At 47.6% G+C, this 11140-nt stretch overlaps 2 protein-coding genes across 2 annotated transcripts in view; one reads left to right on the forward strand and one right to left on the reverse strand.

Moving 5' to 3' along the window:
* Positions 1-201: 201 nt before the first annotated feature.
* On the reverse strand, positions 202-3682 carry CENPV (centromere protein V). Its single transcript, XM_042442509.1, has 5 exons — positions 3252-3682; positions 2125-2223; positions 1614-1683; positions 1257-1371; positions 202-428 (listed from the first exon to the last, which is right to left on the reverse strand). The coding sequence occupies exons 1-5, from the start codon at positions 3626-3628 to the stop codon at positions 304-306; spliced, it is 786 nt and encodes a 261-aa protein (XP_042298443.1). The 5' UTR covers positions 3629-3682; the 3' UTR covers positions 202-303.
* Positions 3683-10772: 7090 nt separating this feature from the next.
* The window catches only part of UBB (ubiquitin B), a 5973-nt gene continuing 5605 nt past the window's right edge, over positions 10773-11140 (forward strand). Inside the window, exon 1 of the mRNA XM_042442511.1 lies at positions 10773-10918. The gene's annotated coding sequence lies outside the window, so the exon portion shown is untranslated. The remainder of the gene's footprint in view (positions 10919-11140) is intronic.

Consider the following 11140-nt stretch of genomic DNA (forward strand, 5'->3'; position numbering starts at 1 on the left):
AGACCTTGTTGCTGTGTACCTTGGTGCTGTTTCTGGCTTATGATTCTATGTTGTGTCTCCTGCATGGCCCTTGGGGTCTTTTCCACCTCTGTGAGTCTAGGATCCTGTGATTAGCCATAGGGGATAACATTCATTGGGGGAGTAAGTAGAGTTCTGTTTCTGCCCAGCTACGCGTAGGAGAATGAGCTGCAGAGAATGGTGTATCTTACAAAAATACAGCCTTTATTTCCTAAACATATCTGGAACAGAAATTGCTTTCCAGATGGATATCTTGGAGTACCTACGACGCTGGGATCAGGTGTCTCATGGTTTCGACATGTTCTTGATTGTAGGATGAGCGTTCACAGCCTTTTCCCACTCTTTGCCATCAAAGGTCTCCACAGTGGCGCTGCTCACGGTGCCCTCGTCCAGGCAGTGTGGAGCAATTCCTAGAAAGAGACAGGAACTACGTCAGCTATATGGTTCGTCAGTTTAATCTTATTTCAGCCTGGCACTCTGTATATACTCCGTCATCCTCACTGCCAAATTGAATTGGAGTAATGGGAGATGTGATCCAATACATCTGGAAGATGGCCAGTTGAAGAACCACTGGCCTAGGCTGCATCTGCACTGTGGAATTCATGTGGTTTGACACTATTTTAACTGCCATGGGCTCCATGCTACAGAATTTTTGAGATCTGTACTTGTATGAGATATTAACGTTCTCTATCAGAGAGCCCTTGTGCCACAACTGACTACAAATCCCAGTAGTCCATAGGATGGAGCCATGGCAGTTAAAGGGATGTCAACCAGCGTTAATTCTGCAATGTGGCAGCGACTCCAGACTTCTGGAAGTCAGTTTGGTTTGGAGGAAGGCTCTGTAGAAGAGGGAGAGCTGAAAGACTCCTGCCCCAAGGAACTAGCAGTCTAAAACCCAAGCACTATGGTCTTTCTTGGATAGGAAGTCTATGTCTTTTATTGGGACAGGGCCTCAGGCTCCCCAGTTGTATGGCCAGAGCAGAATGGCTTTGGTTCCATTCAAGTCTCTTAAGAATCAAAATCCTCTTTAGAAATGAAAGGCTGAAAAGCACCCTGAGTATCCCTGAGTTATAGTGGCTTTGGAGTAGAGTTGAGCTTGGGTTCTAGAGCCCCCTCATGCTCCAGTTAGCAACCCTCACAGCCTCCGTTTCGCACCAAGCTCCAGAATAATGGTGGCGGTGGTGGTGGTAATGCCATCAATCCCACCCTGCCCACCCCTGCTGCCCATCCGCATTTACCATAGCCGTCTGGATTAGAGCGGGGCGTGTAAAAGCTCTGGACGCCACACGTCTTGCAAAAGGTATGCTGGGCACGGCGGGTGTTGAAGGCGTAAGTGGTGAGGTTGTCAGCACCCTGGGCAGAAAGCAGGACAACACAGCGCATTTGTAACTAGCCTGTTCTAGGGGAGCACTTGAAAGTTCATAAAGCACCGCAGCAATAGCAGTGAGAATGACACAGTCCTCCTGCCATTGGGGGACTACAACTCCCAGGATCCCCTACAGTGGTCTCCTTGGGCCCCAAAGGCCATCCTTAGCTGCACCCACATCTAACCCAGATACCCACCTCTTTCCCCATCGCTCCACCCAGCAACCTACCTTCAGCAGTTTGAAATGTGAGGCAGGAACAATGAAATGCTTATTTTGCTTCTTGACACAAATGCTGCAGCTGGGAAGAAATGCAGGGCGGGTTGAGAAAAGAAAGGGGGAAAATATATATATCATTTTATAGCTATCCTCTCCACATTTGCAAAGTCCATCACAACCCAGTAATCTGTTTCACAAGGTGTCATTTCATGATCATCATCATGCCAAGTCTGTGTGCTTCTACTGAAAGGAAAAGAGCACCTCCAACATTAAGAAGGTCTTCCTGACAGTAAGAGTTGTTTGACAGCGGAATACAGTGCGAAAGAGAGTGGTGGAGTCTCCTCCTTTGGAGGCTTTTAAACAGAGTCTGGATGGCTCTCTGTTGCAGGGAGGGCTTTGATTCTGAGTTGGGGTTGGACTGGATGACCCTTGAGGTCCCTTCCAACTCCATGATTCTGTGAATCCCTGGAATTTCCCAGCTGGCCAAGATGGCTGCAGGATGGGATGGAGCTGGGTTACTCACTTGCAGTCAAAGATATGGAGGGTGTCCGAAGCCCAAACCTCAAAGCGGACGGCTCCGCAGTGGCAGCCACCTGTGTGTTTCACCAGCCCTCGGTATTCACTATTGAGAGAGAAGGAGAAGGATTGTTACGGCTCTGAATCTCAATCTCCAGAGGCTGTTGACCGGAATGGTGAACCATCAAGGATTCAAGTTCTGTCCCAGAATCTCCCTGCGTCTGAATCCTCGCCTCTTGCTTCATTGTTACCCAATGATTTATAATTTCTAGAGGCTGGAGGAATATCCTCTTTTGAAGTCCACTTCTCAGACTCCCTGAGCCAGGATTCTGGGAGCTGTAGTCCAAAGAGAGAGGTGGAGGAGGAGAGATTGGTTTGAGTATTGGGCTTATGACTCTGGGAGACTTGGGTTCTACTCCCCGCACAAGTCATGGAAGCCCTGGCCAAGCCACACACTTTCAGCCTCAAAGGGAGGCAACAACAAACCACTGCCAAACCAATCTTGCCAAGGAAACCACAGGCTATAAATCTGAGCGTTGGGTTAGGGAACCAGGTTTTGAATCCCGGCTCAAGGGAAGGGGAGAAAAATCCTCCTAGGTAGTAAAATATCACACCATGGAACAAGCAATCCCTTATCCCTGCCCTTGCGGCCCAGAACTTGGCACCAGCACCTTCTCTGAACCACTACAACTCCCAAAACCCTGGTCCCACCATCCTGGCATCAAAGTGAGGGAAGGAGGATACCAAGGGCTCTATATAGATGGGCTTTCTATCCTATTTGAAACCCAAGGGCTCTGTAGAGGGGCTTTATTGCAACCCAAGGGCTGTCAATGGGCTTTTGACCCCAACTGTGGAGATGGCCTTTCTGATCTGAAACCCAAAGGCTCTCTAGCTGGCTGTCTTTCACCCCAAAGAAGGCTTGCTTTTTCATGTGCAACCCAAGGGCTCTGTCCATGGGCTTGCTCCCTTCCTGAGCCCTTGGAGAGTGGTCTCCCCCTCTGGGGCTCCCTTTGGCACCCTGTTTGGTCCTTCCCCTGAAAGACCCACCCCAGAGGGATCCAGAGACCTGGGGGGCCAGGCTGAGGACCCTCTCCTTCTCCCCCAGCTCTTCTCCTGCCCCTTCATCTGACTCACAAAGTGTCCAGCAAGAGTTTGGCCGCCTCCTCGCAGCTGACCCCTTGGCGCTTCTGGAACTGGATCCAGCGCTCCCTCTGGGACCCCAGTGCCAGGGGGCACCACTCTTCCCCATCATCATCGCCACCTCCAGCACCATTGCCTTTCAAGGCTGCTCCAGCCCCACTTTCCACCGCCTTCCTTTTGGAAGGAGGAGGCAGTGGAGACAGCTGCTGCTGCTGTTGCTTCTTTGCAGCCCCTTTGGAGGGTTGGCTTGCTGGGGTCGCCCAAGGCTTCCTCCCACCCGAAGCAGGGCCTTTCCTCCTGGAAGGACCTGGTGGTGGTGGTGCTGGTGGTGCTGGTGTTGTGGGAGATGTCCTCCTCCTAGTCTTCGCCATGCTCTTGCTAGCCACACTTCCCCCCCCCCCTTTCTCTCCTTCTCTTCTCTCATTGAGGTTGCAATGCCAGGTTTTGTCCGCTGGAGAGAGCCCCAGCGCTGCGCCAACTCATGCCCAACCTGCAGAGTCTTGGTTGGACTACAACTCCCAGAGTGCTGGGTGGGTTTGGGGAGTTATAGTCCAAACAAGAGCTGGTCACTGGTCTGGAGGGAAGAGCAGAGAGGAACGGGCCACTAAGAGTGTATCCGGACAGCCAAGTTAAAGGAGCCTGACACTGCGCTCGCTGCCCGGCTGACTCTATCCTCCAGAATCCTGGGATTTGTAGACTGGTGAGGTATTCAGCCTGGTCTACCAGAGGGCTCTGGTGGTGCCTCACCAAACTACAAATCCTAGAGTCAGGGCAGTTACATAAGTTGTGGTGCAGTATGGATACACCCTGAGATGTAAGAATGGGTGACAGAGTGGATACTATGGGGTGCCTTCCACTGGTTTCCAACTTATGGCAACCCTAAGGTGAGCCTAGGATGTGGTTTCCAGGTCTGAGAGTGTGGACGCACCCAGTGAGCTCCCACAGCTGAGTGGGAAATTGAACCCCCATTTCTAGACTCCTAGTCTTATGCTCAAACCATTGCACCACACTGGCCTTCCACTAACAAATCCCACTTGGTTCTCATTTGGGGAGAGTCCTGGGTCCAGTTCTGGGCATCACAGTCGACAAAATGGGACCAGATTGTGTAAGACAGCCTCCTGCGCAAATGGAGCACACGCTGCATTATTTAGCAGAGCATCTGCTTGGCACGCAGAGGTTCCTAAGACTTCATGCCAAGGTGTTGCATGATAAAGGGCTGAAATGGCACGGCTGCAAGTCACGGCCGGCGTTGGCCAACCTCTTTACGTGTTTATAATATAGAGTTACTTAAGGCTTACTTGCGGTGTGCATTTCCGGTCTCTCATTTGATGGGGATGATGAACCGGCTCTGATCATGGGAAGCGGATGTATCATGATCCCTGAAAGTCAAACCAAAAGCCACACCATCATTAGCTGCCCTTGCCACAATCCAAGATATTTCCCCCCAGATGTAAATCTTCCCGAATTACTGTGCTTTAATTGCAAATAAGTTTATACCCCGCGGCCTGGGAACATCTCCAACCTTTGTGGTTGAAGCGGCAAACGGAAAGGTGGCCACTAAATTAAACTCGAGCCAAGTTTGCACACAACAACAACAACAACAGGAGCAACAACATCCATGTCCATTTTGCCTCCAATAAGCTCAGGGCGGTGTACGTGGCTCTCTTTCTCATTGCTTTATTCTCAAAGCAACCCTGTGAGGTAGGCCTGTAGCAATTGCTGTTTGATGCAAATGATGAGGGAAAGGGATGAATCTGCAATACATTAAAACATACAAATCTTAACCTGGCAACTATGCGTTTGTCTCAGCTGCTAGGAAGGGAGGCGGACAAAAGCGCTTCCTGTTATTCTGGTTCTCAAAGCGCCCTAAACGCACCCGGAAGGTGAATTCCAACATGAATCACTTTATTCTGCGCATGGAAAGATTATAGCCCACACCCAGCGCTGCTCAGCTGAGCAAATCTAGCTTAGAAACACTCCCCAAGCTGGTCAGACATGTTTGCCTTTCATTTGTACTCAGCAATAAAGGTCACCTCCCTTATCTTCCTCGTCTCCTTCCACTCCACCATCTTTCCAACATAAAGGTCTGTTACAGACTGCCAAAATAAAGCTGCTTGGGGTCTCTTTGGAGGTATGCTGTTTAAATGACACCTGGGTCCTAAGAGTCGGAGGTCGCGCCAAAGCCACACTCCCTTCCTAAGCACCGGAGTGCAGCTTTGGTGCAGCTTCCGGATTCTTAGGGTGCATGCATCATTTAAACAGCATACCTCCAAAGAGACCCAAAGCAGCTTTATTTTGGCAGTCAAGTTTCTAGTCCTCATTTTAAAGCATGCTTTTATCTCCTTCCTTGTTTCTTGCCTTACCCCCTTTCCCTTATTCTTACCTCTCTTGCCACCCCAAAAAGTTAGACGCTTGTTTCCCTAAGAATTTGACTCACGAAAAGCATCCCAATTAAATGCCCGTGTCTGCGCCCGCACTGCAAATTATCCTGCCATGGCTCAGTGCTGGGATTTGTAGTTTGTTGTGGTGCCTGAGCTCTCCGAAGTCTTGCCAAACTACAGTTCTCTTTGCTGGGGGGGGGGGGCAAAGGAGTACAAATTGTCCCGATGAACATAAAGACTGCCACCATATTGTCTAATATTATCATAGCCTCCAGCATTTCACAGATGAAAACCGGGAGACGTGTGGCCAAGTGCCATCAAAAATGGGGTCAAGTTGGGAATGCTAAGATGTCAGGATGGAAACATTTAGCTCAACAAAAGTTATCCATGAGGAAGAAAGGACAAGCTTGGAAAGTCTGCAGCAGCTTGCTTTGGCCAGAGCTTTCTGGGAAGGGCAAGATTTTGCCCCCCAAATAGAAGATACCCTTCCTCTTCTTTCCCCCTTACTTCCACCTCAACATTAGGAAGACCATCCTGATAGTAAAGAGCTGTTTGGCGGTGGAAAACGCTGCCTAGGAGAGTGGTGGGGTCCCCCTTTTTTGGATGGCTACTTTGATGATGTCTTCTGGAGCTGGACTGGATGGCCCTTGGGGGTCTCTTCCAGCCGCGTGAGTCTACTTTTGGCCATCAAACCCCATTTGCGGCCTACCTTCAACAGGGACAAAAGGGGGATGTGGGAGGAGGAGAGAGAAACTGGGACGTTTTGAAAGCATTTGAGAAAGTGGGAATGCAGAGGGTTAATGTCAGATGGCGATAGAGGCGTGGATAGATGTATCGACAGTGTGATTCCGCAGCCGAAAAAGCCAACGCGATTCTAGGCTGCGTCAATAGGAGTACAATGTCTAGATTGAGGGAAGTGATAGTAGCGCTCTGTTTTGTGGCACCACAATTCGAAAAGCATGTTGAGAAGCTTGAGCGTGTCCAGAGAAGGGTGAACAAAATGGAGACGGGTCTAGAAATCACGCCTTACAAAGAGAGAGTTAGGGAGATGGGTCTGTTTAGCCTGGAAAAGAGAAGGTTAAGAGGTGATAGGATAGCCCTGTTTAAGTATTTGAAGCATAAAGGACTGAACTAGAGAGACCCTGCTAAGGTATATATCCCATTTGCAATGCCTACTACTACTACCCCTTGCCTACAAGGGTCATTCGTCCAGCCCAGATATTCTTGCTACGTGTCCCTGGTTTCTTATCAGGCCGTATCCTGATATCAGCAAGGAGAGAAGACGGTGAAAGGGGGAACAGTCCAGAAACTGCAAACGGTTCAAAGTACACTTGTAAAGATAAGCCTGGAATAAAACAAGGCCGTTTTCTCCCCGCACCCAACGTCACATGCTGGTATCTTGCATGGAAATGACTCAGCAGGACGAGGTTTCTGGGACGGGTGCCCATTTTGCCATCCGGGCAGGAAAAAATATATACCAAAGGGCGCCTGAGAAAGCGCTCAAGCTTTTTCCTGCGTAGGTCAGCTTTGTGGAAACGAACAGGGGGCTATGGGAGAAGGATTAACATGCAACCTCCTGTTCCTTTAGATGGAGAGAGCTTTTCCTGGCAGAGGAGTCATTCTGCATTGGAATCAGGCAGAGGGAAGCATGAAACTTTTCTGTTCGCCGGTGCTGTTTTTCTGCTTCCGCGGGAAGCCATCTTGAGACGGCCCACAATGAAAACTCGCACAAGGGAATCCAACGCGACTGTAATTCGAAACTCTAGCATCGTCTGACATGGAAGGGGACAAAAAACAAAGAGAGAAACGTTAAGTGACCGTTCTAGAAAGGGGTAATTTTATTTTCCAATGCTACAAGTCAAGAGGAAAACTGCCAGGTTGAGAACTGGAGAGGATTCGTGTGCCTTTAATGGCCGAAAAGGGTGTGTTTTTTCGGCAGGTGCTGCTTGTCGTACAACCAGGTCACAAGCTACAGGTGCCGAAATGCCCTTTTCTACACAACCGTTAGCTCATGGGAAGTGAAAAAATGGGTTTGAAAAAGGAGCTAAGACCCGATGACAGACTTCTAAAGCCATTTAAACCATACTGTATATACAGTCGGCCCTTCTTATATACGGATTTTTTATCCACGGATTCAAGCATCCACGGTTTGAAAATGTTCAAACATTTCAAATATCAAACCTTGATTTCCCCCCCCCCCATTTTCTATAAGGGACACCATTTTGTTATGTCTTTATATTTAAGGGGACTTGACCATCCACGGATTTTGTTATCCATGGGGGATCCGGGAACCAAAGCCCAGCGTATAACAAGGGTCCACTCTGTGTGTGTGTGTATGTGTGTGTGTATATATACATATATATATATATATTAAAGCTAACCAATATAATACTGACTGGTTGGAGTCGTGTGATGTAAGTTTCCAGGTTTCACCGAACCCTTTAGCAATCCTGGGGACGATCTCTGTGAAACCAGAAAGCTGGTACAGTGGTCCCTATACATTTGCCGGGGTTCGGGGAGAAGGACATCCATGAATGTGGGAAAACCCCAAATTAAATATATATATGTGTGTGTGTGTGTGTGTGTGTGTGTGTGTATATATATATATATATATGAGAACACCTCTCTAGAAATCTCCAGGTCCTCCAGTGCAACCCTATAGTCAACATGTGTCAATACAATGAAGCTGGAGGACCTACAAATGCCTAGAGAAGTCTAGGAATCCCTAGGTCCTCCAGCCTGACTCTATGGTCAACCCCTGGCAGAGTTGCGCTGGAGGCATTAAGAGATTTCTAGGGAGGACATATGAATCAAACACGCACATAATCAAGTCCACAAATGTCAAAGCCACACATGTATGTATAGCCTTAACTGGACATATTTCCCCAATAACAACAACAACGGTGTGGGTTTTGACCCTAGGAAACCCTATTGCAGGGTATTAAGATAAAAGAACCATGTTGTGAAGCCGAAGGCTTTCGTGGCCGGCATCCATAGCTTTTTGTGGGTGTTTCGAGGCTCTGTGGCCACTTTCTAGAAGAGCCTATTCCAGCATCTGTGGCTGGCGACCGTTTGCCGGTTTTAAACCCGCGACTCCATTTCCAAAGGTCATCCGTGACCCTTTCTCTCGCTTCAGTTCTGCTGAAACCCACATTCTTTTTACAAACGCAGGCTGCTTAACAAACAAGTCGGCCGAGTGAGTCAGAGCCGTTCCAGAAAGATCTGCCTGGGTACGTCTATAGTTCAATTTGTTGGCGTTAGGTAATCCGAACTCGGGTGACCTTGGCCCAGAAAAAACACCGTGTTGATTTTGCCCAAACGAAAGAAGCCAAAGGAACGCTGTACCAACCCATTGCTCAAAAGCAGTGTGGTTAGGTGGCAACCAATGTTAAAATGTGTTTTGCTGCCTGATATGTTTCCCTGTAAACAGACCCAACCTTCCTTCGAAGTAATGGGTTGTTTCACAACAGCTCTCTTCCTTTCGTTCCTTCTGGGAAACCGAAATGCTCAAATGCAATTGAGCCGGTCATGAGAGCGCCATGTTTTTCTGCCAGCGTTGCAAGAGTCAGCTGCTGTTTGTGTCACACTCACAATCCTCAGGATGATGATGATGATGACGGAGGATGGGAAATATGTTTTAAAAGCTCTTTTGGAGTTAATCATCTCCATTCCGGAATTGTCCGATGAGGCGGCAAAAAGCCGCGTCTTCCGCTCCTCCTGAAAGACAAAGCGACACGTTTCTTTGGACCCACAAAATGTTTTAAAGGACTTATTGCAAGCTTGGAATCGTAAAGGACTCTTTAGATGTTTGAGGATTGTTTTGGATGTTGAATATATACACATACATATACATATTATGTATGTGTGTATGTATATGTGTGTGAAGTGTATGTATATATATATATATATATATATATATATATATACACACACATACTATATATATGCGTGTGTGTGTATATATTCACTTTCCAAAACAATGTGTGTATATACAGTATATATATATATATATATATATATACACACACACACTATATATATATGTGTGTATGTGTATATATTCAATTTCCAAAACAATGTGTATATATACACACACATATATGTATACATATGTACCTGTGTGTATGTGTGTGTATATATATATACATATATGTGTGTGTATATATATACACACATGTGTATATATATATATATGTGTATGTGTTTATATATATATATATATATGTACATGTATATATGTATATGTATATACATATATATACATATAATTATGCATATGTGTATATAAATTATTATGTAATTTATAAATATAAACATATATATTACAAGAGGAGGGTATGTTTTATCGCCAAATTCCATGTTTAGGGTTAAATCCAAAAGGCAATTGAGGATATTATTGTTATTGCTATGATTTCTACTTCTCTTCAGGCTTTAATTCCTATTTAATTTCCATGTTTGTGTTTGTAACTTTGCCACTGTGTTCCCTTTAAGGGGAAATAAAACCATTTTGCCCCTGGGCTTTCTATAAAGGGAAAACAAGGTTTCAATTTAATGTTAAATAACAAATGTAAATAAATAAATGGTTTCTGAAGGGAACCAACGTTCCCTCACACTTTTGTGGCTGCGCATGCGCACACGTCACACTGCCCCCACCAGAGCAAATCTTCTCCGAGGCCGAGGGCCTTAGCAACAGGGTGACGTCAGGGTGCACCAATCAGCGACGAGACGCTCATCCGGGCTCCTTTACCTCTGTCCCACCTCCGCCCTTTTCCGTCCTAGAGTCTTCCAGAGCTTTCCAGTGGATTGCCTCACCGGAGAACCAATCAGAGGCCGGATTTTCCTCCTGTCTACCAATCACCGCCGAGTGGCGCCTTAAAGCCCGCCTTCCATCCGCACTGTAATTCCTTTTGTGCCCTTCTTTTTGACATATCCCTCCGCGGCCCCCCCCTCAACATTACCTTTTAACCACCAAAAAACCCTCGCAAGGCGAACCAAACCGCGTCTCTTTATATTCCTTCTCCCTTTAGGAGCGAAGGGAAACATTTCAAATTACTTTTGACCGTTTTAGCGGGGGGACTATTTTCTTTAGCGGAGGCGTACGGCAGTGACGCGTAAGGGGCGGGGCCTCGCCTCAGGGCAGCCTATAAATACGAGCGGGCGGACGTTGGGCGGAGAGTTTCGAGCGAAGTGCGAGAGGTGTCGATTCGTTAGAGGAGGACGAAGAAGCAAAACGACTATCCTTTTTACTCTTTTTGGCCGCGATCGTTGACGGAGTGGTAAGGCCTGGGACCAGGAGGAGAAACGGGGGCCTGAGGGGAGTTAAGGGGGTCGCTTTTGATGGGCTTCACAGGTCTTTTTTTACCTCACGGCTGCGTCACGGACGCCCATTATGGCGGCGTTAAGCGGCGGCGGCGGCCTTTGGACGGTGGCCCTTAGAGGCCTTTATTTGACAGAGGCGGCGATGATGGGGCGGCTTTTTAGGCGGCGAGGCTGAGGGGGGGG

This window comes from Sceloporus undulatus, chromosome 11, assembly GCF_019175285.1.
Source record: "Sceloporus undulatus isolate JIND9_A2432 ecotype Alabama chromosome 11, SceUnd_v1.1, whole genome shotgun sequence".
Lineage (NCBI taxonomy): Eukaryota > Metazoa > Chordata > Lepidosauria > Squamata > Phrynosomatidae > Sceloporus > Sceloporus undulatus.